At 62.2% G+C, this 12617-nt stretch overlaps 1 protein-coding gene across 8 annotated transcripts in view; it reads left to right on the top strand.

Annotated features, from left to right (window-relative positions):
* Nucleotides 1-12617, top strand: part of DAB2IP (DAB2 interacting protein) — a 194475-nt gene that overhangs the window by 167548 nt on the left and 14310 nt on the right. For all 8 annotated transcript variants that reach the window (XM_060014210.1, XM_060014213.1, XM_060014212.1 and 5 more), the window contains exons 5-11: nucleotides 241-339; nucleotides 1228-1782; nucleotides 4851-4992; nucleotides 5082-5226; nucleotides 7936-8172; nucleotides 9856-10057; nucleotides 11908-12086. In XM_060014210.1, coding sequence (XP_059870193.1) covers nucleotides 241-339; nucleotides 1228-1782; nucleotides 4851-4992; nucleotides 5082-5226; nucleotides 7936-8172; nucleotides 9856-10057; nucleotides 11908-12086 — 1559 coding nt within the window. The remainder of the gene's footprint in view (nucleotides 1-240; nucleotides 340-1227; nucleotides 1783-4850; nucleotides 4993-5081; nucleotides 5227-7935; nucleotides 8173-9855; nucleotides 10058-11907; nucleotides 12087-12617) is intronic.

Raw genomic sequence — 12617 nt, 5'->3', positions numbered from 1 at the left:
GACCAGGCACCAGCTGGCACGGGGCTGGGCCACCCTCCTGTCACTGTCTTGCTCTGGGACCACAGGTCTCGGTGCACCACCCGCAAATGAGAAATATGGGGGTCGTTGTTCTGCCTCCTGCCTGGGGCTGAGGTGCGGTCAGACCTGGCAGCCGAAACTCCCCCAAGTCCTGGAGGTCCTCCATCACGCCGCCTTGCTGCCTTCCCCTCCCCGTGACGCTGTCCTGCCCGTCCCCCACAGGTGACGACGTCGTCGGGAAGCAAGTGCTTCTCCTGCCGGTCAGCGGCCGAGCGGGATAAGTGGATGGAGAACCTGCGGCGAGCAGTGCATCCCAACAAGGTGGGCCTGTGTCCGCTGTCCCCAGAGCATGGGGGGTGGAGGCTAGACTCAGAGCAGAGCACAGACGCCGACGTGAGGGAGAAGGCGGAGGGGTCTCTGGTGTGGCCTGGGCTTGGGGGTGCAGGCAGCCTGCGTGTAGGCAGGGCCCAAGTGGGCCGTAGTGCTGGGCTCTGAAAGAGGCTGACCCGTGCTGGGGGCCTCAGCCTTCGAAGCTGCACACTGAAGACGCTGGGCCAGAGAACTGAGCACTGGGGTTTTGGGTGCTGGTGTCCATCTGCCTGGAGCTCTTGACCCTCTCCCCCACCCCGGCTGAATCCTGCTCATCCCTTTGAGTCCAGCTTCGCTTTCTGTTCCCTCCTCCAGGCGAGCGCCGCCGGCCCAGGCTGGTGCCCTCCTGTGTTCCTACTGCCCCCAGGCTTCTCCCAGAAGGTTCCTGGGACCCTGACTGTCATCGCTTGCTTCTGTGTCTGCCTCCCTGGCCAGCTTGGCCTGGGCTGAGTCCTGGTCGCCATGACATTACTAAGGAAGGGCCTTAGTGATGGTCTTACCTCTAAGTGACTTTGCAGACCAGCAAACTACAGGGGAGCCAATAAGCGGCTGCCGTGTACCAGGCATTGTGCTAGCTTCTTGCTCTGTACTCGGTTTTAATTCCCAAGGGAATAAGAAAAGGGAGTTGAGGCTTAGATGGTCACTTGCCCACGGTCAGTGAGCTAGGGCGAGGTAGAGCAGAGATCCAGCCCCGTAGCCCCACAGCCGTCAGACTCCAGAGCTGTCCCTCGCCCGGGGCCCGGTCCCTCCAGGCTCCAGGAGCTCTTCCCCGCTACGGGCTGGGCGATGGGCAGGCGGCTGGGCCCCCAGTCACCGCGGCCCCCCTGTGCGTGTGTGCAGGACAACAGCCGGCGCGTGGAGCACATCCTGAAGCTGTGGGTGATCGAGGCCAAGGACCTGCCTGCCAAGAAGAAGTACCTGTGCGAGCTGTGCCTGGACGACGTGCTGTACGCACGCACCACGGGCAAGCTCAAGACTGACAACGTCTTTTGGGGCGAGCACTTCGAGTTCCACAACCTGCCGCCCCTGCGCACCGTCACCGTCCACCTGTACCGCGAGACAGACAAGAAGAAGAAGAAGGAACGCAACAGCTACCTGGGCCTGGTGAGCCTGCCCGCCGCCTCCGTGGCCGGGCGGCAGTTCGTGGAGAAGTGGTACCCGGTGGTGACGCCCAACCCCAAGAGCGGCAAGGGCGCCGGGCCCATGATCCGCATCAAGGCGCGCTACCAGACCATCACCATCCTGCCCATGGAGATGTACAAGGAGTTTGCCGAGCACATCACCAACCACTACCTGGGGCTCTGCGCCGCCCTCGAGCCCATCCTCAGCGCCAAGACCAAGGAGGAGATGGCATCGGCCCTGGTGCACATCCTGCAGAGCACGGGCAAGGTGAAGGTAGGTGTGTGGGCCTCAGGCGGGACCCCACCTCATGTTGCCCCGTGGGGGGCTGGGTGACGTGCTGGATTACCTACCGGTCCCCACGTCCACGTCATGGATTTCAGCTCTGGTGGAGGCACTGGTCACAGCCAGGTGAGTTTCTGAAACCCAAGAGATGCATCGTGGAGGGTGGGGACTTCGTGCTCCTTCGCCATGGTTGGAGCTGATCACAGAGGCGGGGATGGAGCCCCTGGACCGGAGCACACCTTGCAGTGAGGAAATGGGTTTAGGGACTTCACCCACTGCCCCAGAGGGCTGGCCCCTCCCTGAGGCTCGAGGCGAGCAGGCCACGAGGCCCACCTCTGCCGGCACACAGGTCCCAGCAACCCAGACACACACGTTCAGTGAGGTGTTGAGTTTGGGACACATCCCAACAGGTGACCGTCAGGGTGCAGGCCGCTGTCCGAGCCCCAGACTCCCCCGTCACTCCCAATTCACACACATGGGACACAGTCACTATTGCAGCTGTCTGTTTGACAGGCAGCCTGCCACAGCTACAGCCGTCCCCAGCTCCAGAGTCTCCAGGAGCAGAGCTCATCTAAAGCCCTCCAGCAGGCCCTACTTCAGGGCCGGGGCAGGGCCCCTCTCGAGGCCTTTCACCTGCCTCCCCCTGCCAGACCACACCTCAGCCCCACCCACCTGGCTTTGGAGACAGGTAGGCTCCTTCTGGAAGGCTCCACACGCCTACCTGCCCATCGCAGTGGAGTGTGGTTCTGTGGGCCTCGAGGGCACACCTCCCCCTCTCCACCCTGCCCCCTCCCTTGGATGCAGTGGAGAAGGGCCGGACGTGGGGTCCGTCCACACTGCAGAGGCCGTGTGTGCTGGCCCCGGGAGCTGGGCCTCTGCCCTCTGGACGTGGTGTGGTTTGCGGCCTGTGGTGGGGGTGAGGGACTGCCCTGGTCAAGGTCCTGAGCCCTCAGCCTGGGCTTGGGGAAGACACGGGCGGGGCCGGGCCTCAGGTCCGCAGGCAGAGCCCAGGGCACGTGCTCCATCGGGGCCCTTATCCTCTATCTGTTCCCGGAAGGCCCTGGCCTCCTTCGGGCCCTTCAGAGCCCCTGCCTGTTGGGCTCATGGTGTGGGACCAACGCAGGAACAGGGAGGGGCGCTTTCCCGGCATGGGCCCCTTGGGGTCCGGCACTCGGTTCCTCCGCCTTGTTGGACCACCTTCCCCTGCCCCCAGCCTCCGACCTGCCTGGGCAAGGCTGCATGTGGGACCGTCTCTTAATTTCTTGCTTAGCAGTGGGAAGGGGGCTAGAAACTAAGTGAATGGAAGCCGTGCCTCCGGGGGGAGTTCTGGGGAGGCAGCAGGGCTGCAGCAGCATCCTCTCTGTCTCTGTGTCTGTTCTTCCAGTACGTGGCCCCCGAGGGCTGGGCTGGCCTGGGAGTCTGACTCCGACCTGAAGGGACCTTTGCTCATACTCACAGCTGAGACAGAAGAATCAGGGTGCTTATTGTGGAAGGAGGTGGAAGCCAGGGCTGCAGCCTCCCAGTGGGCCCTTAGGTGGGGAAAGCAGTAGGTGGAAGGATAGGAAGTAACTCGGGCTGCTGGCGTGACGTTTGTCCGAACTCTGACCTCTTGGGCACTGATGGGTGCGATGCCTCTCGAGAGCACGTGACGAGGGCCCTGCAGTCCCGGGGGAGGGCTATGTGAGGGGGCACCTGGCACCTTCTCCTTGCCGTCCCCCCTCCCCTCAGTGCGAGGGGAGGAACAGGGCCTGGAAACGAGACTCGGGCCCAGTGTGGCCCAGGTAGCTGTGTGGCCTTGGACAGGTCCCTGTCCTGTTCTGTGCCTCTTCCCCCTTGTTGGGTCCTAGCTCTAAGCAGAGCCCCTCCTCTTCCCCACCTGGGCCTCGCGCCTGCCCTAGGAGTTCAGGAAGCCCTGTGGGCAAGAGCAGAGCAGTACACGCAGTACTTACCTCTGCTGTCGTGTGTTCAGAGAGGGGGCCCTGGAGGTCCCTGTGGTCAGGAAGGGGTCCTCAGGCTGTGTGGTCCCCGGAGAGGCCAACTGCCACTTCCCCCCAGCCCCTCCTGTCTCTCCATTGGCCAGCCAGCCAGGTCTCCGGGACCCAGAGTTCGGTTCTGTATTTCAAGGGCCACTTGTGATTCCAGAGGGGCCCAGAGTTGTGCCCATCGGAGTGAGGAATTTCCAGAGCTCCAGAAGCCCTGGCCCGCACTGGCCAGTGCAGCCTCTGTGCAGGGCGGCCCCTGGCCCGACTGTCACCCTCCTCCGGGTCTCCGACTTCCTGCCTCCTGCCTGCCCTCCCCCCCATCCCCCAAGTCACAAGGCTGGCCGTGGGCGTGAGGAGGCGCAGGCTCCAGGGAGGAGTTTCCACCTGGGTGATGCAGCAGGTTCATCGTGCAGCCTCCCTGCAGTCAGGAGGGAAGGCGTGGGCTCAGGCTCCCTCCTGGGGTCTGCCCGTGAAGCCGCGCCTGGGGCTGAGAGGCTGGTGGGCCGCCTTCCCGCCCAGGCCGAGGTCGGTGCTCTCTCCATCTGAGCACTGGCTCGCTGCCTTCCAGGGCAGCCGGACTGCCTCTGCCTCTCTCTCGTCCTTGCCTGTGAGGCTGCACAGGACGAGCCCATGTCTGGTGTGGGAGACCCCGTCAGAGTAATGGGTGGACAGTGGCAGCTGCTTGTGCGAGGGGCAGAGGGCAGCCCATCTGTCCTCTTCGACACTGATGGCGCTGGGTGGGGGAGTTCTGCTCCCGTCACCCCACCAGGCCTGGGCAGGGCTGAGCAGGGATTTGAGTTCCGCGGGTCCGGCTGTGATACGGGGGCCCATGGCTCCATGCAGCATGCTCTTGCATCCCTGATCCGGTGCCCAGCTCTGATGTGGCCATGGCTAGACGTCCCCCCTCATCAGGCTGCCCTGCCCTCACTCCCAGGCAGCCCCCACCAGTGGGTACCAGTAGCTTGGCAATGGAGCAGCCTCGAGGAGCAGGGGCTCCTGGCCAGGGTGTGGGTCTGGAACCCTAGGGTCCTACCTGCCGAGTCTGCTCAGGTCCACTCTCCTCACCTGGCTCCACAGGACTTCCTGACAGACCTGATGATGTCGGAGGTGGACCGCTGTGGAGACGAGCACCTCATCTTCCGGGAGAACACGCTGGCCACCAAGGCCATCGAGGAGTACCTCAAGCTGGTGGGCCAGAAGTACCTGCAGGACGCACTGGGTAGGGCGTGTGGGCCGGCCGGGGGCAGAGGGCAGAGGCGGGGCAAGCTCGCCAGGTCCTCACTGCCCCCTCCTGCCCTCTGGCCGCAGGGGAGTTCATCAAAGCGCTGTATGAATCGGATGAGAACTGTGAAGTGGACCCGAGCAAGTGCTCAGCCGCTGACCTCCCCGAGCACCAGGGCAACCTCAAGATGTGCTGCGAGCTGGCCTTCTGCAAGATCATCAACTCCTACTGGTCAGTGCTGCCTCCGTGCCCTTCTCGGCCTCAGCTGCCCAGGGCCCCCCACCCCTGCGTCTCCCCTGTCCTTCTGCATCCTTCTGTGCAGGTGCCTACGGAGTGCTGGGCTTTGTTCCCTCCGGACAGCTCTGTGAGGGGCTCTCGTCCATCTTCCCCGACTCACGAACGGGAGAGCTGAGGTTTAATAAGGAGAGGAGAGGGGACACGCCCGCACCTCACACGGCTTCAGAGTGGGGCTCTGGGATTGGAAGCCACCCTCTGCCTGACCCCGCTGAGTCTCGCTGGGCTGCCAGGCCCCCGTCCTGGTCCTTTCTGGGCTGTCAGACGTAAGCAGTGTTCCAGAGCGTACAGGCAGGACGTGGTTTGTGCAGTGGTGAGGACCGGACCTGGCAGCCCATCGCACATGCTTAACAGTGGGCACCAGCTGGTGCTGTTGTAGGTGCTGGGGCTGCCCAGGGAGCCAGACTGACAAGGCCCTGCTCGGGCACCCACCTGGGGTGGGCGGATGGCTTCACCTGGGACTCCTCACCTGTCCGTAGGAGCTGGTGCTCACTTCACAGGCTTGTGATCAGGCCCAGCAGGGGCCTGTGTGGGTGCCTGGACACCAGGTGTGGGCCTCCTGCTGGGGCTGTAGAGGACAAAGGAGGTGGATTGGGCCTTAACTGGGACAGAGGTCCGCGGGCTCCTGGCAGCCCCAGAAAGGAGCAGAGGTGTGCTGAGCCGGCCGCTCGTACAGGACCGCGGTCAGGGCCAGAATCAGTCCCGGGGCCGCTGAGGAGTGCTAGCCTAGCTGCAAGGCTAGCGTCCCAGGCATGGATGTCTGGTGGCGGCTGACCTGGTGCCGAGTACAGCCTCGTCACTGTCCAGGGGACCGTGCCGCCAGCCCCAAGCAGTGGGTATATTTTCACACTGGAGGAGCTGCCAAGGTTTCCTCCTCGGTCACTGCTGCAGCTCAGGACCTGCATCCCGTCCCCATCCAGGTCGCTCTTCTGACCCCATTCCCACCCCCTGACCCCCATCCATACCTCCCTCCTTTCTTTGATCATGTTCTTTCCCGGCCTGGCCTGTATCTGGCTCCCCTCTGCAGCCCTCCTTCAGGTCACCGCATATGGTCGGCTCCCCTCTCCTGGGCACCCTCGCTCACAGCCCCGCTCCCATCAGAGTGCCTGATTGTGCCTGGGTCCAAGTCCGTTTCCTGCACACACCCTGAGCGCCCTGGGGGCAGGCAGACTCACCAGCTCGGGCCTGGGCATACAGGAGGGCCCAGGAATGTTCTGCTGCTCCCGAAGGACAGGCAGAGGCGGGCCTGCTAGGTGAGCGACAGCCTTGGATCTGGGCAGAGGGAGTGGCCAGAGCCAGTGGGGTGGGCGCCTCCGGCCCAGGGCCCTCTGGCCCAGGGCTACACAGGGTGCTCACCTGGGGCCAGCCTGGCCTCTTGGGCTGAGCTGAAAATGAACCCTGGCACCAGGGGAAGAGGGGCAGCCAGAGAGCCTGAGCTCTGGAACACACTTCCCACCCTTGGGCTAGGCTGTGTTTTCACCCTCTGCCCGCCTGTTCCCAGGGCGGACCGGGTGTGGGACACAGGGAAACATAACCACGGACAATGATTTTCTGTTTCCTCTTTCTGGCGTTTGTAGAGGCCCAGAGGCACCTCTCCGTTCTGAATAAGGCTGTTGATAGATGTTATCACTCAGCGCCTGCCCCCTGCCCAGTCCTGTGCCTGGTACTTCAGAGGCCAGGACTAAAGGTCACCTGCCCTCACTTCCTCTCTAGCCACGTCCTTGTTGGTTCAGCCACATTCACTGCCAGAGTCTGCCGGGCTGGGTGCTGGGCTTGTTGGGCAGAAGCTTTTCAAGCTGATCAAAGCCTCTTAAAGTCTTGGGGGGGTCCCAGCCTTAAGATGGCTCTGAGCTGGCAGGGCAGGCCTTGTTCTTAGTGTGAGAGTGAGGACACCGAAGCCCAGGGAGGGCCAGGCCCTGGGTCAGAGCACCCTGAGCTAGTGACAGAGCCAGGTGGACTCTGGCTTCAGGGAGCGCCCATCTTCTAGGGTGAAAAGATAGGAAGGCCACTTAAAGCTTGGCCTGGTGGGGCCTCCCTGTGGCGGGGGGGGGCGGGGACGCCCAGAGGAGATAGCCCCCAGCCAGGTGCCGGGAACGTGGCCTGCACTCACCGGGTCCGCCTGGGGAGGCCACTGCCTCCATTTCCCTCCCCACTGAGAAAGTAGAGAGCCGTGTCCTCACCCTGTGGTTAGGATCCAGCCATCTTCTTGATCACCCCGAGCTCTGCTGAAAACCTCTAACTCTATAACGTTATTTGCGTGAAGGGAGTAAGTCTCAAAAGGCAGGGATGGGAACCAAGGAGTGGTGGTCTGTTCCTCCTGTGTTTTCCTCACTCTCCCCTAGGCCCTGATGCCTGCCGTGTGGGGAGGAGGGTGAAGCCCTCTGGGAGCTCGCCCTCACTGCCGGCTCCCCCGTGCCTGTGTCCCACCCCACTCAACCCCTTGGGGAGAGATCCACCTGACTGTGGCCCGGGCGACCCTGCTCCTGTGCCTGCCCTGTGCTCTTCCTGTGCCGGCTCACACAGCCCTGATCGTGGAGCAGGGCTGGAACTCGGTTCCATTGGACCCAGAACCGGGTCCCTGCTCCGCCCCCTCCGGTCCCGGCGCCCTGCCTGACGGCCGGCCCCCCCTCGTGTGTCCTGGCACAGTGTCTTCCCGCGGGAGCTGAAGGAGGTGTTCGCCTCGTGGCGGCAAGAGTGCAGCAGCCGTGGCCGGCCGGACATCAGCGAGCGGCTCATCAGCGCCTCCCTGTTCCTGCGCTTCCTCTGCCCGGCCATCATGTCGCCCTCACTCTTCAACCTGCTGCAGGAGTACCCCGATGACCGCACCGCCCGCACACTCACCCTCATAGCCAAGGTCACCCAGAACCTGGCCAACTTCGCCAAGTGAGTGCCACGTCCCCCGACGGCAGGGTCCGCCCCAGAGCTGGGCCGTGCGGCAGGCCAGTCCCTGCTGTCCTCAGTCCTTCCCCGCACCCCAGCTCCCCTGCTGAACGTACATGCCGCTGTGGTATGTTTCCGTGTAATTTTCAAAGGGGAGAAGACAAGCTATTTTTTCCTTCTGCTGCTTTTTTTTTTTTTTTTTTGGCGGTACGCGGGCCTCTCACTGTCGTGGCCTCTCCTGTTGCGGAGCACAGGCTCTGGACGCGCAGGCTCAGCGGCCATGGCTCATGGGCCCAGCCGCTCCGCGGCATGTGGGATCCTCCCGGACCGGGGCACGAACCCGTGTCCCCTGCATCGGCAGGCGGACTCTCAACCACTGTGCCACCAGGGAAGCCCCCTTCTGCTTCTTTGAATGAACATTTTATCATAAGAATTCTCCCATGTACTTACCATTCATACGCTTGGTTTTGAAATGAGTGACTAATATGCCTTTGAGGGACAAGGGCCTGTGTCTCCTGAAGCCGACCCCTGTGGTTGGGCACCCGGCTTGCTTCAGATTGTCCTTATCTAAGGCTGCCAAGGACGTCTTTGCTAGTGAAGCACTTCAGTGTTCTCGCTGTACCTTAGAGGGAGTGGGTGGAAACGGAAGGGCTGGGTCATCAAGGCGCTCTCAGGAGGTGTGGATGGAGCCCCCCTCTGGGCCTCCTCTGGGCCCGGCCTGCCCTCCGGGAGACAGCCCTACAGCAGGGGAGAGAGTGGGTGGACGTGGGCACGCGGACTCGCAGGAGGGCCCTGCGCTTCTTGGGAGAGGAGAGAAGGAGGCTTCCTAAAAGACGTTCTCCCCCAACTGCGTGTCAGGACGAAGGGCAGCCGGGGCAGACAGGCCCGGGAGGGACCAGGCACTGTGCAGTCCCTGAGTCAGCAAGTACCAGGCTGGGGGAGGTGGGAGATGAGACCCAAGAGGAAAGCAGGGGCTTTTGAAGGCCAGGCAGGGCCTTGGAGCAAGGGAGAGGGTGAGAGTCCTGCAGAGTTCAGCCTGACAGCAGTGGGGCCAGGGGGTGGAGGGGGCGGGACTGGCAGGCGAGAGGCTGGGAGAAGAGCAAAATTACGCTTCTGGTAACCGCAAAGGGATGGAAGTATTGGGCCCGGGAGGTGACGATGCTGGAGGCACTGCTGCGAGGTCACGGGGTGATTAGAAGGTAAGGTCAGCAGCCTGGCCAGCGGTGGGGGAGGCACGGGGGGAGCTGACCACGGCCGGGCTCCTCGTGCAGCTCTCTGCTGGGTGGTGGCGTCTCCCCTTGGGGCAGGGAGCCCCGGAGGAGGGCGCAGGTTCAGGGTGCCGGAGATGACCGCAGACCTGGCCAAGCTGAGGACGAAGGGGGAGATGCCCGTGGTGGAATGTGTCTGAAAGCTCAGCAGAGAGACCTGGCCGGGCATGGATTGAGAGTCGCCTACGCACCAGGCCATTGCCGTTTGGGGGAAAAGAGGAAGGAGATTGTGACTGCCAGCGAATGGGGAGTGAGGGCCACGGAACCTTCCAGGTCCTGTGAGAAAAGGCCCAGAAAGGGTCTCTAGCCTTAGCCATGAGGGCCCTGAGCCAGAGTGGATTGGCTGGCTGGGGAGTAAGTGGCGAAGGGGGGCTCCTGGGCGGGGCCCAGGGCACTCACCCCGTCTGCTCGGCTCCAGGTTTGGCAGCAAGGAGGAGTACATGTCGTTCATGAACCAGTTCCTGGAGCACGAGTGGACCAACATGCAGCGCTTCCTGCTGGAGATCTCCAACCCCGAGACCATCTCCAACACGGCCGGCTTCGAGGGCTACATCGACCTGGGCCGCGAGCTCTCCAGCCTGCACTCGCTGCTCTGGGAGGCCGTCAGCCAGCTGGAGCAGGTGCCTGTGCACCGGGCTGCAATGGGCGGAGGGCGGGCGGAAGGCCACCAGAGCTGCCTCAGGCCGCTCCAGCTCCCAGAGTAGCCAGGGGCTCAGAGGGTTCGCCTGTGCGGTGCAGATCAGCGGCCCTGCCGGGCGCCGGAGCCCAAGGGTCCAGCCCAGGCCCTGTCAGCGCTGGGGATCTCGGGGCCCACTTCCTCGGTGGGGAGCGCCGTGTTCCCGCGGCAGCCCCTGCCCAGGGGAGCTCGCTCTGTACAGGGGCTTCGGCTGTGGCGTAGTGGATGGAGTCCACTGCTGAGGGTGTGCTCCCTGCCTCCGACAAGTGTGATCAGGGTTAGCTGCTTCTCTGAAAATGTCCTTGCTCTGGGTTTTAAGGCCACCGATATGAAAAAGAAGACTGAAGATTCCACACCTCCACGTGTCAGGCAGGAAGTTGCAAACCTTTCCAGAATTGCCCTTGGCCATCAGTTGAAATGGTTATTCCCTAGACATCTCTGACATGGCTGCAGCCACCGTGGCCTGGGTTCCACTGTCCCAAGCAGCCCCAGCTCGCACAGTGAGCAGGTTCTTGGCAGCAAGGGCTGGGCCTGCCAGGATCCACTTCCAGAACATCTGCTTTCCAGGGCTCTGTGGGACCATCTTACAAAAGTAGCTCCTGCTGAACCGGGACTGGAAGGTCCCTAGGGGTGACCACCTAGGGCGCTCTGGTGTGTAGCCTTCCAGGTACATCTGTGCATGTGTTAAGTACACACACAGGCAAAGTCCTTTCCCTTTTTGTTAAAGTGAGAACTTTGCGTGCAGTGCCGCATGCGTTTCTCACTTCTCCGTCATCGGCATCTTTTCACGACAGTACGTGCCACACCGCCACTGTGACCTTTCTAATGGCACAGACTGTCCTGTCATGTGTCTGCACCATTTAGTTTACTGGACGCTCAGATTAGGCCCAGCTTTTAACTACAAACATGCTGTTGCAGTCATTTCTGCTCCTTTATGTCCGTTGCCCTTTGGCTCCGAGAGACCCAGGAGGGAGAAATGGAAATGAGGGCCAAGGGCTTCTCTCCCTCCACTGCTGCCAACACCATTCAGTCTACGGCCACCACTTAACTGAGCGCCTGTGCCCTGCCACCGTCTTCCATGTCCGCGCAACCAGGCGGGAGCTACAGAAGTTGCAGCAGGATTGAGAGTCGAGCTGTTTGCCGCTCACGTCTCTTCTCTGTTGACTACACGAGTTTTCACACTTTCTTTTTGCACAAAGCCCTAGATGGAAGCTGGGGCATAAGCCAGGGGAAGGCAGAGTCCCCCGTCCCCAGCCCGGAACGCTTAGCACCATCGGTCTAAACCAGGATAGCGAGGTTTAGCCAGCCCAGGTGCCACTGTCTGCCTGACAGGCGTGTGGTGGTGCCTGCCTGGTGCCTGGGCCGTTGCCCCTGGGGCTCAGGTGTCAGAGTGGGTCAGGGCCCAGCCCACCCGGTGGAGTAGATGACATGGGAGGGAGCCATCCCCGAGCCAAGCCTCGCAGGTGGGGAGGGTCCGGGATTCCGTGTGGCCTGTCCTCTCTGGGGGGGAACTGAGGTAGGACAGACTGGGGTGAAAGGCTTGGACTAGGTTAGCGTTTCTCCCTGTGGGCCTCGCACCCTGTCCCAGAAATATGTGGGGAGCTGGTAAGAACGTCATTTGCGATTTCTGGGCTCCCTACCGCATCCCAGACCTGCCGGATCTGACCTGCATGGGAGGGCGGGCCTGCATTTCTGACTGGCTCTTTAGAAGTTTTGAACACAGTGGCTACAGTGCACTTGGCCTCCACAGGCAGCCCCAGTGGGTCACACCTGCCTCTTGCTGTGTTTTTGCAGAGCATCGTATCCAAACTGGGGCCTCTGCCTCGAATCCTGAGGGACGTGCACACGGCACTGAGTGCCCCAGGCAGTGGGCAGCTTGCGGGGACCAACGACTTGGCCTCTACGCCCGGCTCTGGCAGCAGCAGCATCTCAGCGGGGCTGCAGAAGATGGTGATCGAGAACGACGTCTCCGGGTAAGAGCCGCCGGGCATGCTGGGTGTTGCGGGGTGCCTGTTCAGACAAGGCGCAGCCACCTGCAGTCTCATGTGGGGTGGAAGGTACCTGCGCTGGCGTTTATAAAACAAGCTGAATGAGACTCGGGTGTGTTTTTCAGGCCCTAAGTAGTGAAGTTCTGTTTGGGAAAAATCAGGAAAGGCTTCTTGGAGGAGGTAGTGCTATAGTTTGGAGCTTAGGAAAAAGTAATACCTCCATTGGTGGAAAAGGCGTTCTAGGCAGAGGGACTAGCACAGATAAAGGCCTGGAGAAAGACAACCCATCTTTTGTTGAAGAACAATTACTGGTCCCAAACACTTCCACATCACTGGGTTGTATGTGTTTCCTGGACCTGAATCAGAATCTCCAGAAGTGACGCTCCAGGGTGTGTGTTTTCAGGAGGAGCTCAGGTGACTGTAAGGCTTAGAGGCTGGGAGCCTGGGAAACTAGAGAGGTGCTGAGGCCCAGCTCTTGCTCTGAGCCCCCAGCCCTGGGACGAGTGCCCAGTAAAT

Source organism: Delphinus delphis, chromosome 6 (genome assembly GCF_949987515.2).
Source record: "Delphinus delphis chromosome 6, mDelDel1.2, whole genome shotgun sequence".
In the NCBI taxonomy this organism is placed as follows: domain Eukaryota; kingdom Metazoa; phylum Chordata; class Mammalia; order Artiodactyla; family Delphinidae; genus Delphinus; species Delphinus delphis.
The sequence above is the reverse complement of the archived record's forward strand: the minus strand, read 5'-3'. Positions and strand labels throughout refer to the sequence as shown.